The sequence below is a fragment of the Nelumbo nucifera genome, chromosome 1, assembly GCF_055504915.1.
Source record: "Nelumbo nucifera cultivar China Antique chromosome 1, China Antique-T2T, whole genome shotgun sequence".
NCBI lineage: Eukaryota > Viridiplantae > Streptophyta > Magnoliopsida > Proteales > Nelumbonaceae > Nelumbo > Nelumbo nucifera.
The window spans coordinates 174531055-174547254 of NC_142649.1; the positions used below are offsets into that span (position 1 = coordinate 174531055).

A 16200-nucleotide genomic window follows, 5' to 3' on the forward strand; every position below is an offset into this window, starting at 1 on the left:
ATTTTGTTAGGAGTAATACTCTGAATTACTGATTAATTAGTATGGCGATCTAGAAAACAATTGAGAAATATGTGAATTATAAAGCAAATAATTAAAGCAAAAGTGAAAGGTAAAGATGACACCAGATTTACGTGGTTCGGTCAAAGTGACCTACATCCACAGGAGAGGGAGGAAAACTTGTTTTATTGATGTCCTTGATGAGGGTACTACAAACTGGCCACCTTAATAGTGTCGAGATGCTTTTAACGAGGCCTTGACGCACTCCATGGCATAGGCTGCAAAGGCAGAGAAACCAGTAGATAACAATATCTGCAACAAAATTGAATGACCACAAAGTGTTCACTGCTCAGTGATCGACAAGAGGAAACATCTGGATGGACTCCGACAAATGTGTTTATCACTCAAAAATTGTGGCTCTCTCAATTTTACTCTCTCTGTATAAGAGCTCTCTAATGCTCACTGCCCACCTTGATGTCTCCTTGGAAGCTCCTTTTATAAAGAAGAAAATGGGAACGTGGTCCCTAAATTTCAGCAAGATGAAAGGGGTGGAGCAATTAGTGGAGTAATTAGTGGATTGTTGAATTACTGAGCCACACCAATCGTCAACAATCTCCACCTTGGCGAGAATTCAACAAGTTCTTTCAATTAGCAAATCTTCGGAACCTCCCTCTCCAAATGCCCCAAGGGCATCAAGCATCAAATGAGACGAGACCAACCAAGTCGATGCAAGCATCGAACTTGGATGATGGTAATGGCTTTGTCAACATATCTGCGGGATTCTCAGCGGAAGCTATTTTGTTGACTAAAGCTCGACCATCCTCAACAACATCACGAACAAAGTGATAACACACATCAATGTGCTTGGTCCTCTCATGAAACATCTGGTCATGAGTCAGATGTATGGCACTCTGACTGTCAATAGATCATTGTAGCCTCCCGACTACCTGTGAGTTCACCAACCAGATTTTGCAACCATAAAGCTTCCTTAGCGGCATCAGCCACCGCCATATGACTCCTGTGCCTTACTCTAGAGGAGTGGAGACAGGTTTGGCATCTAACATGCCAAAATGATCAAGAACTTTCTCAATATAGTTATGCTGACTGAGAAACAATTTCCTGTTCTCACGATTACGAATAATCTCCATACCCAGAATTTTCTTCGTTGGACCCAGATTCTTCATCTCGAACTCACTGTTCAAGAAAGACTTCAACTTCACAATTTCAGACTTATTCTTAGAAGCAATCAGCATGTCGTCAACATATAATAACAGATAAATGAATGAATCATCAGAGAGCTTCCTGAAATAAACACAGCTGTCAAAAGCACTCTTGGAATAACCACTAGAAGTCAAGAAAGCGTCAAAGCGCTTATACCACTGCCTTGGAGACTGCTTAAGGCCATACAAAGACTTCTTTAACAAGCAAACGTGGTCTTCCTTTCCTTCCACAACAAAACTGTCTGACTGTTTCATATAAATCTTCTCTTTCAAATCAACATGCAAGAATGCAGTTTTAACATCTAACTGCTCTAATTCTATATCATGCATAGCTACCAAAGCAAGCAAGGTACGAATAGAAGAATGCTTAACAACAGGGGAGAAGACTTCGGTATAGTCAATACCTGCAACCTGACTGAAACCCTATGCCACTAACCTTGCTTTGTGTCGAGCATCCTCAACACCAGGAATCCCCTCAGTCTTGTAGACTCACTTGCACCCAACAATTTTCTTCTTTGGTGGTGGCGTTACAAGCCCCCATGTGCCATTCTTTTCGAGAGATGCAATCTCCTCTTCCATGGCAACTAACTTACCACTATTTGGACTGGATATGGCTTCATCGTAAGTGGTCGGATCGGTAGTGCCATCTACCTCACAAGCGACGATCAATGCAAAAGACACACAATCATCAAATCTCCTTGGTGGTCTTATCTGTCGCCTCGATCTATCTTTGGCAATAGTGCGCGACTCCTGACTGGGCTGAACATCACCCGATGTGACCGGCTCATCTGAAATAGACTGAGAAGGCTGTGAAGATGGACTGGGCTCCACCTCCACCTGCATCTAGGCATCTTGTGATGTACCTGAATCACCAGCAACAGAATCCTCCTTCCTTGGAGATAAATATGCGATTCATCAAATATAACATCACGACTAATAATAATTTTCCTGCTCGAAGGGCAATACAACTTGTAACCCTTTACACCAGAGCCATAGCCCACAATGATACATTTCTTGGCTCTAGGTTCTAACTTTCCATCGTTAACATGAGTATAAACAGGACAACCAAAAATCCTCAAAGATGAATAATCAGCAGGAGTACCTGACCAAATCTCAAACGGAGTCTTAGCCTCGAGAGCTGAATGCGGAGATCGGTTCACCAAATAGGCTACCGTGGAAACTACCTCGGCCCAAAAGGAATCCAAACTTGCATTGGACAACATGCAACGAGCCCTCTCCAAGAGTGTGCGGTTCATCCGCTCTGCCACACCGTTCTATTGTGGTCGACCAACACAGGTTCAGTGTCTGACAATACCTTCCTTCAAACAATAATTTGTAAAGTCAGACTCACAAAACTCGAGCCCATTATCAGTCCTCAACCTTTTAATCTACCTCCCTGTTTGCTTCTCGACCATAGTCTTCCACTGCAAGAAGACTCCAAACACATCATTTTTATTTTTGAGAAAATACACTCATACCTTTCTGGAAAAATCATCGATGAATATCAAAAGATAATTTGCTCCACCCTTCGAAGAAACACGAGAAGGGCCCCATAAATCTGAATGGATGTAATCAAATGTACCTTTGGTCCTATGTATCCCTTTGGCAAAGCTAACATTTTTGTGTTTACCAAACACACAATGTTCATAAAACTCAAGAGTACCTGTGACATGCCCACAAAGCAAGCCCCGCTTGCTCAAAGAAGTCATCCCTTTCTCGATCATATGTCCGAGCCTCATATGCCACATCTTTGTAAGATCTTCCTCAGACATGGATGACGAGGCCAAAGCAGAAGATTCTATCACAGTACTTCCTTGCAATACATATAATCTGCCAACCTTGTTAGCTTTCATAACTACCAAAGCACCTTTGGTTACCTTAAGAACTCCACCTTCAGCTGAACATCTGCAACCACTGGAGTCAAGTGTACCCAAAGAAATCAGGTTCTTCTTCAGATCAGGAACATGACGGACTTCATTTAATGTCCTCACAATACCATCGTGCATACGCACCCGAATGGTCCCTTTACCGACAACTTTGCAAGCTGCGTTGTTGCCCATCAAAACAACTCCACCATCAAAATTCTCATATGTGGAGAATGCACTTTTGTCGGGACACATGTGGTAAGAACATCCTGATTCCATAATTCATTTTGAACCCTTCCTTGCAATTGCATCTGCTATCAGCAAAAGATCATTCTCTGACTCATCCGCCGCAACACTTGCTTCGGCTTGAGGATCTTTCTTTGTGTCACCACTTGCCTGATGTTTCTGCTTATTTTGCAACTTGAAACATTCAGCCTTAACATGACCTTTCTTTTTGCAGTAGTTGCAAGTCAAATTATGATGCTTTGACTTAGACCGACCCCTTGACTTACTGCTGCCACCTCTTTCAGATGGCCTGCCACGAACAATGAGACCCTCGACTGTGGGGTTACTTGGGTTATTGGTCAGTTGATTATCAATCAATTCGTGTTGTAACAACGCATTCTTTACATCTTCAACTGTAATCTCCTCACGCCCATACAATAAGGTCTCTCTAAAATGCTTATATGATGCAGTTAAAGAACATAAAAGAGTGATAGTCAAATCTTCATCATCAATATTTTGCAGATCCATGACAATCGAGAAAAACTCATTACCTTCCCGAAGACGAAGGTCCTTAAGTCTGTTTTTCAATAGAAGCCGATTGTTCACACTCTTTGTCATATAGAGTGACTCCAACTTGAGCCACAACTCTGCCGTAGAGGTTTCTTTAGCAACTTCACGAAGAACCTCGTTCGATAAGCACAAATGAATAGCCGACATGGCTTTCATATCAATCTCCTCCCACTTTTCATCGAACATGGATTCAGGCTTTTTCTTTTGTCCCGCCAAGGCCTTCTCCAAGCCGTTCTGAATCAGAATCGTTCTCATCTTGAGCTTCCATAGACCAAAATTCACAGATCTATCAAATTTCTCAATGTCAAACTTCATTGATGCCATTAGTAACAAAATTAATCGGTAAATAATCCCAGAAAAAACAGTGCTCTGATACCAATTTGTTAGGATTAATACTCTGAATTACCGATTAATTAGTATGGCGATCTAGAAAACAATTGAGAAATATGTGAATTATAAAGCAAATAATTAAAGCAAAAGCGAAAGGTAAAGATGACACCAGATTTACGTGGTTTAGTCAAAGTGACCTACATCCATGGGAGCGGGAGGAGAACTTGTTTTATTGATGTCCTTGATGAGAGTACTACAAACTGGCCACCTTAATAGTGCCGAGATGCTTTTAACGAAGCCTTGACGCACTCCATGGCATAGGCTGCAAAGGCAGAGAAACCAGTAGATAACAATATCTGCAACAAAATTGAATGACCACAAAGTGTTCACTGCTCAGTGATCGACAAGAGGAAACATCTGGATGGACTCCGACAAATGTGTTTATCACTCAAAAATCGTGGCTCTCTATTGCAAAGGCAGAGAAACCAGTAGATAACAATATCTGCAACAAAATTGAATGACCACAAAGTGTTCACTGCTCAGTGATCGACAAGAGGAAACATCTGGATGGACTCTGACATATGTGTTTATCACTCAAAAATTGTGGCTCTCTCAATTTTACTCTCTGTATAAGAGCTCTCTAATGCTCACTGCCCACCTTGGTCTCTCCCTGGAAGCTCCTTTTATAGAGAAGAAAATGGGAACGTGGTCCCTAAATTTCAGCAAGATGAAAGGGGTGGAGCAATTAGTGGAGTAATTAGTGGACTGTTGAATTACTGATCCACACCAATCATCAATACATTTACTGATTTCCTGTCGATTTACTAAAAGTATTTGGGAATGGTGTACTTCTTTGTTTGGGTGCAGGTGGGCCCCCCTTTTGAATGTGCAGAGTTTATTCAGGTTCATGCCGAGTAGGCCAACAAAAAGGGCCAAAGCTACGTGGAGATGTATGAAGGCTGCAGTATGTTGGACTGTTTAGGAGGAGGAACTCAAGGATATTTTCAGAAACGGAGAGAACCTTGGAAGTAATATTGGAGGCAATCCATGTTAGGGTGATACATTGGCTGAAAACTTTGGCCTTGTTTGCAGACTTCTCAGTAGATGAGATGGTAAAAAATTGGAAGGAAATTGCAGAACTAGCCTCAACTAAGAAGACATCACTCTCTTGCTAGAGTCCCCCATCTAATGGCTTTCTTAAACTAAACTTTGATGGCAACAGTATGGGAAATCCGGGTCCATCTAGAATAGGGGGAGCAATAAGAGATGAACATGGAAATCTGTTAGCTATGTTTTCAGGACCAATTGGGGAAGGGGATTCTTTGAGGGCTGAGATTCTTGCAGCCATTGAAGGGGTTCGAAGAGCCAAGGAGATGCAAATTAGAAAGCTGATTATTGAAGGAGATTCTGAAGTGGTGGTGAACTGGTTAAAAGAAGATAACTCAAGGATATGGAAGTACAGCAATGAAAAACGAAAATTTAAGTGGCTGGCTAAGGATGTTGAAATTCAGTACAAATGGGTTAAGAGAAGTGCAAACTCTCTGGCAGATGGTTTAGCCAGGCAAGGGGTTAATAGAAACTCTTTGTTTTGGGCTTTATTGTAATTGTATTTGCTGCTCATAGACTGTTTCAGGGAGCTAAGATTGTTTAGCCCCTTGCTTTGTAATTCTTCTTATCTTTAATGAATACATTTCACAGTTATTGATAAAAAAAAATGTAGTTGACACAAGGGGAGGAGCATTAAAATACAAATGAAAATCAAGGGAAGGGAAGGATAACCCCACTGGAGTGTTTTATGCATGTCAGAATTGTATATCCTATAGGGAGCAGCTGGGTTGCGCTACGCTAGGGAGCTCCACTTCAGCCCTTGAGTCACAGGCCACTTGGGAGCAGACGAGCTGACGAGGTACTTAGCCAAAAAACTGATACATGACCAGAAACCATTACATCAATTGGCGCCGTCTGTGGGAACACACTACAAAAAGCTAAGTTCTTATCTTACAAAAAGCTAAGTCCTCTTCTCCCAGCAAGCTAAGTCCTCACCTTTTTAGAAACTGAAGCTCTCGCTTTATAGTTTCATTTTTTTTTATATAACTCAAAGAAACTGAATCTCTCGCTTCATAGCTCAAGCGCCCACCTGGCGGCCTGCGCGCAGCCTGGCACAGGCGCGAACTAACGAACTGATAAAAGACTTCCTCGCTTAAGACCCAGTTGCCTCTTCGGCATGGGCAAAGTTCAGGAGTGGACTATGAGTCGCTCCCAAAGCCTAAGGGCCACAATACTGCATAAGACCCAGTCGCCTCTTCGGCATGGGCAAAGTCCAGGAGAGTACCACAAGTCGCTCCCAGAGCCTAAGGGCTACAATACTGAATTGGCAGAGACCCCGACGCCTCACAAGCAGCTCGGCACCCAGTCAACCCGATACCTCACAGGCAGCTTGGCACCCGGTCAGCCCGACACCTCACAGGTAGCTCGGCGCCCGGTCAGCCCGACACCTCACAGGCAGCTCAACACCCGGTCAGCCTGACACCTAACAAGCAGCTCGGCACACGGTCAGCCCAACACCTCACAGGCAGCTCGACACCCAGTCAGCCCGACACCTCACAGGCAGCTCGACACCCGGTCAGCCCGAGACCTCACAGGCAGCTCGACGCCCAGTCAGCCCGACACCTCACAGAGTCACATGTAGCTCGGCACCCGATCAGCTCGACACCTCACAGGCAGCCCGACACCTGATCAGCCCGACACCTCACAAAGACCTCACAGCTTAAAACCTAGTTGCCTCTTCGGCATGGGCAAAATCAAGGAGTGGACTGCGAGTCGCTCCCAGAGCCTAAGGAATTGAATCAGCGCTTACGAGCTCGTCGACTTACGGGTCAAAAGGAGAAATCTACTCCCTTCGCTGAGTTACTTTCAGCTCGGGAGTGGGGGCAAATGATGAGGGCGGATTTGGCCCTCCAATGACATTGTGACACCTGGCACCTTGTGACAACTAAGTGCAGTCTCTTAACAACTAGGCAGCTCGCTACAGGCAGCTCACCCTCGTGTAGTCTGGCACCTAAGAACTAGGTGACACCCGGGACCACTTTGGAAACAACTTGCCTTTGCTAAGTTGATGGTGTCCCACCAGGCACGACCTGGCCCTGGCGTGACCTGGACTTGGCACGAGCTGGCAGCCTGGCCTTGGCGCGACCTAGCCCTAGCACGAGCTGGCAGCTTGGCCCTGGTAGGGTTGTTCACGGGTCGGGTTGGGTCGGTTTATTGCGGTTTTTCCAACTGACCCGACCTGGTCGGGTTACCTGACATAGAAACCAAAACTGACCCAGTGTTAAGCAAAAACGACCTGGTCGGTTTGAGTCGGGTTGGGTCGATTTCGGTTCTAAGTTCATCCCTGTGATAAAATCTTGCTAATTTAAAAAACAGTCATAAATTGAACATCATTTCAGCCATCTCCTATGATAAAATTTAAATGAAAAGTTAATCACAAAAGTTGTTCATTAATCACTATTCACTAATCCAAAGTTTCTTGCAACCATTCAAAAACTAGGTGGCCTAATGGGCTTGGGAACTTCATGTTTGAACTAGGAACTAAGTCAGCTCGGTTTGGGTCGGTTTCGGTTTTCTTATGTGAAAACCGAAACCGACCCGAATCATTGGTATAGGAATTTGCACAACCCGAAACTGACCCGTGCTGATGAAAACCCGACCGACTTGTGTTGGGTTGGTCGATTTGGTCGGGTTGGACCTTCTTATGAACAGCCCTAGGCCCTGGCGCGACCTGGCCTTGGCACGAGCTGGCAGCCTGGCCCTGGCGCAACCTAGCCATGGCATGAGCTGGTAGCCTAGCCCTGGCCCTAGCGTGACCTGGCCCTGGCACGAGTTGGCAGCCTGGCCCTGGCGCGACCTGGCGGCCTGGCCCAGGCATCGACCTGGCGGCCTGACACAGGCGCCAACCTGACAACCCCGAGGAGCTCACCACCGTACCCCGCGTTTTGCGGGATTGACTTGTAACGGCTATATTAGCTCACCCACTCCCCGACTTAAGCGGAAATGGGCAACCTTACCAGTTGGTGGCTTTATGCCCACCTAATACGAAAGCAGGTCCCATCACAGCGGAAATCCAGGAACTGCTCCACCTAACCCACGAGGACTCCAGTATATAAAGACCTCACCCACCAGAGGGGGAGGAGAAAGAGGGGTAGCCTCTACTCTCTAGCTCTCTCATTCTCTTATATCATTTTCAACTCGCTACTAATTGCTGACTTAGCCATCGGATTGACCTCGCCGGGTAAACACCCTCGGGTTCTCTGATTTAGTTCTCGCATGTCCCTCAACTCCCGCCGCCTACCAAGATGACCAGATCATCGCCAACAGGGAGTAGCCAGTTCAGTTCCCGTCGTTGTTGGTAGCTAGATCATCTCCTGTAGGGAGCAGTTGGGTTGCGCTACGCTAGGGAGCTCCACTTCAGCCCCTGAGTCACAGGCCAATTGGGAGCAGACGAGCTGACGAGGTCCTTAGCCAAAAAATTGATACGTGACCAGAAACCGTTACATTAGAATTATTAACAGCCTTTGTGAACCGGGTGGGAAATGAGGGTCAATGGCAAGGTTTTGAAACTACCCCAGGGGAGAAAAAGTCCAATTGCTCCAATTTGCGGTTGATACCCTCTGCTTTATTGATGCTAATGTGGAAAAGTTGGATGTGCTCTTTGGGGTTCTTTGCTGGTTTGAGGTAGTTTCAGGTCTAAAAGTCAACTGGGCCAAAAGCAGACTAATTCCAGTGGGAAATGTAGAACATATTCAAGAGTTAGATGAGGTTCTAGCCTGTCAAGTTGGTTTCCTGCCAACTATTTACTTGAGGCTTCCTTTGGGAGCTAAATGCACATCAGCTTTAGTGTGGGAGCCAGTGCTGGAGAGATTAGAAAAGAAGTTGGCTTCATGGAAATCAAAATATCTATCCTTAGGTGGAAGGATTACTCTTCTAAAAAGTTCTTTATCAAATCTGCTCTCCTACTTCCTGTCTGACTGTCTCATTTCCCAATGCCAAGGAAAGTGGTCCAAAAAGTGGAAAAACTGCAGAGAGATTTCCTGTGGAAAGGGTGGGGGGAGAAGAAAATTCACCTGGTTAGTTGGGATCAGGTTTGTGCCCCCAAAAATAGGAGGTCTCGGGGTTAGGAAAATGAAGGTTTTTAATAAGGCTCTTCTAGGCAAATGGATCTGGAGATTTGGTAAAGAAAGAGTGAGTTGGTGGAGAAGTTTGGTTGCAGCCAAATACAACACAGGCTATGGGGATTGGGTGACAACTGCCTTGGTGACCTCTCTGGGGTGCTCCATCTGGAAGGCAATCATGGAAGTCTTCCCCCTGATAAATAGGGGTCTTTCAGTTAAGCTGGGAAATGGTCAAAGGGTAAAGTTTTGGAAGGATATTTGGTGCAATAGCAGATCTTTAGCTGAGTTGTTTCCTCAGTTGTACCAGATTGCAGAGAATCAAGATAGCTTGGTGGCCGACTGCTGTGAGATCCGGGGCAACATCCAGGTTTGGTGCCCTTCTTTTAGAAGAACCTTTCAGGATTGGGAGCTGGACCTTGTTTCTAATTTGTTGGAATTGTTGTCCAACCAGAACCTGAATCAGATGGAAGAAGATACCTGGTACTGGAATTGGAGTAATGATGGTGTGTTCTCTGTTAACTCTTTTGCCAGGTACCTAGAGGTCTGTCCAAGATAGCAAAAAGTGTTTGGTCCTCCATCCTTGTTGCAGTAATCAGTACCATTTGGGCAGAAAGAAACAGCAGAATCTTCAAGAATAAGCATAATGGAGTGGATAAACTAATCTCCTTTACTTTTGGAAAGTTAGTCTCTTGGACTGCTGCTGTGAAAGGGGTTCAACCAAGGGTCTTGGGTGTCCAGCTGTTGGCTGGTGATATCTTGTAATGTTTTCTTGGTTTTAGGCCCCAGTTATATTGAGGGGCCGATTGTACTCTTGATTCCGTTTTTTTTAACAATATTTACCTTACCTTTTTCAAAAAAAAAAATTAAAATCTTTTTTTTAGAAAGGTAAAGTATGAGATATTGTATTAAAATCATCATAATTTTTTAAAAGTATTGTTCTAAAAGAACCAATGGAGAATTTGTGGTTGGATAATTGGCTTACTATTTTCATATGATTTGCTTACCAAGTCACTATAATTCAAAAGAAGAAAAATGCACATAACTATGAAAGAGTGCTCTCAATCTATTCAAAACAATTAGTGACAAAAAAGACAAAAGTCAAAATAGCAAGTAATTGACATATTTAATAAAGATAAAATCGTTAAAAGGCTAAATGGGAGATAGAGAAAGATACCTATTAAAGTCTCTTAATTTTCTCCTATTTGATTTATACAGTTCTTTGCTATGGTTTTTTGAGCCTCAAAAGTGCAATTATTTTTTTTCAAACAATTCCTTAAAGGTTTATTAACTAATTTCAAGTTTCTAGAAAACTTTTCTAATTTTTTAGATTTTCCAAATATCTTAGCAAAATTAGTGAAATATCTCCAAGATACCTCTATCTCTACATGGAAAAATGTCCATCAATATCAAAATTATGAACCATGATTATGATTTGTTCTATTACTAAAACTGCTTTATTATTCTTCAAAAAAAAATTTGTAGCATAAAAACAAATGATTAAAACTTCCACCTCTTCGCATGGTGCGCACTTGCTTGCCAGCTTTATGTTTTGAGACTTGAGCTGATATTGGGTGACGATCTTTCTGATTCTCATGAAGCAAAAGCCTTTACTTTATGAGAAACTAGGATCACTAAATCTTTGACAAGCTGGAAGTATTCTCAACCACCCCTCTAATAAGCTTGTTGCTTTGATCTTCAAGTTCTGGTTTAGCACATTTTCCAATATCTGTGATAATTTTTTTAATAATTACATTTCCAACTCTGTTTTTCGACTTCCAGCCAGCCTGATTCCAGCATACTTAATTGGGCTGGATTTGGGTCCAGCACCTTGGACCACCTTCAGGCCTTCGTTATTTATATGCATGTGTGTATGCTTTTATGTGCATGTATGTATATACGTATATAGGTATGTATTTTAGAGGTAAAAGGGTCAAATCCCATGTGAAAAAAAGGAGCATATTATGACACTATATCCCCTATCCCCTTATGCAGATGCACATCCTACAAATTGAAAGATGTCATATGTGGGGTTGTGCCAGTTGCTACAAAAATTTCTGAATCCGAATCAAATCATCTATCACTGAATAAAAGGAATATGATTATCATCATATCCCGTTGCACCAATGTGCAACCTATACATGAAAGATGACACATTTGAGGTTTTTCCAGTCATTAACAAAAGAGTTCTGAATCTGAACCAACTAAAATATTTGTTCTGTAAGTCCTTCCTTTTTCAATTAATCTTTTTTTTTTTTATGAATGAATGGTATTTTATTAAATAGAGATAGAAATAGTACAAGCATGAAGCACCCTAAGAGGAGGCACGAGGTGTTACCTCCCCAATCTTTTTTTTTGATGAATGAATGGTATTTTATTAAATAGAGATAGAAATAGTACAAGCATGAAGCACCCTAAGAGGAGGCACGAGGTGTTACCTCCCCTTAAAGGTGGTTCCAAACCCAACTCTTTTTCAATTAATCTTCCACCAAAGTATTCTGGTCAACTCCCTTACATTCCTTACAAAGACTTTAGAAAATAGAAAAATATATAGGGTTCCCAATAACACAACCTATCTTTATGCAACATAATCACTCATTAGACAAACAGACATGTAATGTAATAACATTCAAGCATGTAAGGAAAAAAGTCAAAAAACATACTAAAATTAAAAGATTATAAGATACAAACACTTAAAATGGCAGGAATATATGGCAAAATACACAAAGCAATACATACATGATAATAGAGTGATCAACCAGGTAATCAGAGCATACTAAAATTAAAAGATTATAAGATACAAACACTTAAAATGGCAGGAATATATGGCAAAATACACAAAGCAATACATACATGATAATAGAGTGATCAACCAGGTAATCAGAGCCTTCCTCTTCTGTCTTCATATAATACACTCGATAAGCACGTGCAACTTTCCTGATCTCTTCTGGCATACCAGTTAACCCAATTAAATTTGGGTGAAACTCTGTAACAGGAATTGACATTTTAGGAACCTCATTTGATCAAATCTCATATAAGAAAGGTTCAAAATTTCAACTTCAACAAAAAACTGTGATTTTTCAAAAATGAGAAATTTCACTGAGTTGGTACGAGATTTCCAAATGGTTTAAACTTTTTGAACTTGATGGAAGATTATGATGAATGAAGTCTTACAGTAGAATTACAGAAAAATGTTAACATAGACATGGTTAATACTAAAAAGCTAAGATAATACAAAGTAACCATATATAATAAATAAAGCAAGATTAAAGAATAAAAATATCCAGCATATCTGTATATGATACAGATGGTGTGGAAAAACATGTAAATGTGATATTTGTCAAGATATCTCATTTTCATCCATGCTATAAGTATGATAAGCATTTCATTTAAACACTGTAATAATTGAAATTGTACCAATAGATATTCAGGAGCCCTTAAAATGGAAAATTTTGTGCAAATTAACAACATATCATGGGATATTGCAAACATGGTTTTTTTTTTTTTGATCAATAGATTGCAAACATGGATTTAAGCACATAATATCCAATGTTTTAAAAGAGCAAGGCACAAATAAAACACAAGGGCCATTTTGTGCCCAAGGCACGAGGCGCAAGGCAAGATGTTTGCCTTTTTGTATCAAGGCACCAAAATACAACAAATTCTAAAAAAATTAAAAAATCCAAAAAATCCAAAAAATGCAAAATATTAAACATATTAAAAATATGAACTTTGGGCTTGCCTCAAGGGACTTAGTTGGGGGTCTGGGGGCTCCACCCCAGCTGCTAAGCACAAAAGAACAGAAAGAATGCACAAAGTTTCAAAAGGCGCACACCTGGGCTGAAGCGCAAGGAGTACCGGGCATGCGCCTTTTGAAAGTGCTGCGCCTGGGACCTAAGCAAGGTGCATAGTCTAAAATGCACCTAGCCTGTGCACCTAGGCACGCCTTTTAAATCATTGATTATATCATGCATGGCAATGCACAACTGGATGGGTTACATGCAAAACAATGCAATTATATTGAAAAGTTTGAGATCAGAAGGCACCTTTAACATATTCTCCTACTTGCTCAACAGTGTCTCTCTCGGGATCAACTGAGATGAAAATTGGTATTATATCAATCCCAGCCTTTTCCTCTGTAAAATGGAAAGAAAACAATGAAATCAGGCTTTGGTAACTGTCTGTCAGAGGTCAGCACATTATGGGAACCTTATATCATAAATGCAACAGTTAAAGGAGGAACGTGTACAGACAAATTCTGGTTATTAATATGCAATGTCACAGTTAAAAGGAGGAACTTGCATTCTAAGGCAATGAATGAAGAAGATGATGATGATGATGTTAATATGTGCTAGTTGGGTATAGTGTGTATACCCATGTACAGGGCCTTAATGTGCCAGTGGTCTCTGAAAGCACCCTCTAGATCTGATTCACCTTGATTTCTCAGACCACAGCCATCAAAATTCATTTTTATCATATTTTCAGAGAGAGTGTCTAGGCTACAATACCTTAAATCCTCTAGGAAGAAGTTTCTGCCACCACTATCAACCTCCAAGAATCTTGTCAACAGAAGAACAAGGGAACTCCTCCTTGCTCTTCACCTAATGAACAACTAATTCTTATCAGATCCATTAAATCCTTTCTGGATTTAGATTTTCTGGGAAGATTCCCATGTTCAACTCTTCCCATAATCCATAGGATGGCTACTCTCATGCATCTCCTTAGTGTCTTTACCAACGGATACCAAAGTTTTATTTTCTTCCCTCAAACAGTAACAGTATATTACTAACATAAGAAAAGAAAAAAAAAGGCACATGAGAAAGAAAGGTAAAGAACATTAAAAGCCACAATTGTGGTTGCTTGCCAGTGTCGGACAGCAGTTTGGACTTGTCAGGTTTGGAACCTCCTGCACATGTTTAGAGAACAACTATCTGATGCCTATGGGCAGTGCAGCGTTGGCTTACAGCATTTTTTCTACAGCAGATCTGGGACACTGAAGAGATGACAACGAGGAAAAAATAACACCCCACACAATGATACTACTCCCAAAAAGACGCCTCATTAACCATGGATATAAAATATAATCCACACCCATCAGAAACGACCACAAACCCAAGGGGAAAACACCAGCACTCATCAGGTCCACAAAAAAGATAAGAAGCATCAAATCCATTAAAAAAAGCATACACCCTCAACCCCCTAAATCAACAGTGGATACCTAGAGAACAACAGCCCCACCCAACTAGTAGCCAACCAAATAAAACCCCCAAGGCCCAGCAACCGATGGGCCTCTGAGCACCCGTCGGCCGTAGCAATTTAAGATCTCAAGACTTACCACCCCGTATCTTGTAGTATCACATTTCCCTCTCCCTGTTCCTTTTTTTTTTTTGAAGAGTAAAGAAGAAATTTTACTAAAATAAAAAAAAAGGAAAGATACAAGCTGATTGGCTGTCAAGGTGACACCCCACTAGTTAGTCACTAAGAAACAGGCTCTCCTTCGCTTCCTTCTATGAAATGGATACTTTAGTAGCGATGTCCAATTGCTGCATGCTACTCCCCAAATATGTCACCTCAACATCCTTCCTCAACTTAAGTTCCCTTTGCTTCAAAACTGTTTAAGTTGTAGACTTATTTGTTCTCTCTTGGTGATGTCTTATCACTACCTATTGTGTTCTTTTTTTATTTTAATAAAATTTCATTTTACTTTCAAAATATAGAACTCCCTATGTTTCAAGTTTCAACCAGTGCAAGTACTCGTATGCTTGATGCACTACAAGAAAGACAAACATTTTTCTGATATCTTTTGATTCTACCTTCCTTGAAACTATTCAAGGGGTATGATTCCTCCATGCTTAAGCTTGCAATAACCATCTTTGCTTCCTGACACTTTAAGCCACCCTCCTCCTAACATTACTCAACATTTTAGGAATCTATTCCACCATGGCCTCTAACCATACATGAAGCCTTGAAATTCCAAAATGCATCATCAGAGCCTCTTGCCATCTAATTTCCACATCCCGCAAATTCAAAACAATCTTCAAGCTCCAACATTCCTTTAGCAATTGGTAATGGGATTCTACAAGGATTAAATTGCTGGCGGTCCTACAAGAGGCTCAGCAAGGTAGTGAGATGGACATTGGGAAACTTGTAATAGAAGAGGACTCTAACATGATAATTAGCTGGTTCAAGAATGGGGAAAAGGATCTTTGGAAGTATGGAAATGAGTTGAAGAAACTTAGATGAGTCCAAGATCAGCTCACAATTGGACTCAAAGTTTAACTAAACAAGGGCAGAAATCAACTAATTTGGGAAAATATGTAACCTTTTTGGGAGGGATAGCATGGCTGTGCTCTTAGCTTTGTAAAAAGATGTATATTTCCTGTTTATATCAATAAAATGGATTTTCCTTGTTGCTCATCAAAAAAGAATTATTCCTTTAATAACCATGATGTCTGACATGAAGGAGAAAAGTCCTACTGTGGGTAAATAAGTAAACTTAAGGATACTTGTCAAAAAAAAAAGTAAACTTAAGGATCTGACTTATGATGGAAATAAATTCAGATTTGAAAAAGAGGAGAAAGGGAAGAAGGAGAAGAAAGAATGCACCTTTATTTAGAGATTAGGTTCAGCTTGGAAGGAGTACAAATACAAATATATAGAGTGCAAAACCTTGTATTTTGTATGTATTTGTACTGTGCATATTTGTATTTGTACTCTTTCCAAACTGAGCCTTAAGAGAGAGAAAGAAGACAAAACTCTTACCCATAGATAATTTCAAAACACACTTCTGTTCTATAATAATTCACTTCTAAAAGTTATATGACAGAA

At 41.3% G+C, this 16200-nt stretch overlaps 1 protein-coding gene across 1 annotated transcript in view; it reads right to left on the reverse strand.

The window, feature by feature from the left end:
- LOC104596351 (cytochrome c oxidase assembly factor HCC1) overlaps window positions 1–16200 on the reverse strand; it is a 39551-nt gene that overhangs the window by 1810 nt on the left and 21541 nt on the right. The window contains exons 5-6 of the mRNA XM_088895328.1: window positions 13419–13508; window positions 12226–12358 (exon numbers count right to left, since the gene is read on the reverse strand). Coding sequence (XP_088751454.1) covers window positions 12226–12358; window positions 13419–13508 — 223 coding nt within the window. The remainder of the gene's footprint in view (window positions 1–12225; window positions 12359–13418; window positions 13509–16200) is intronic.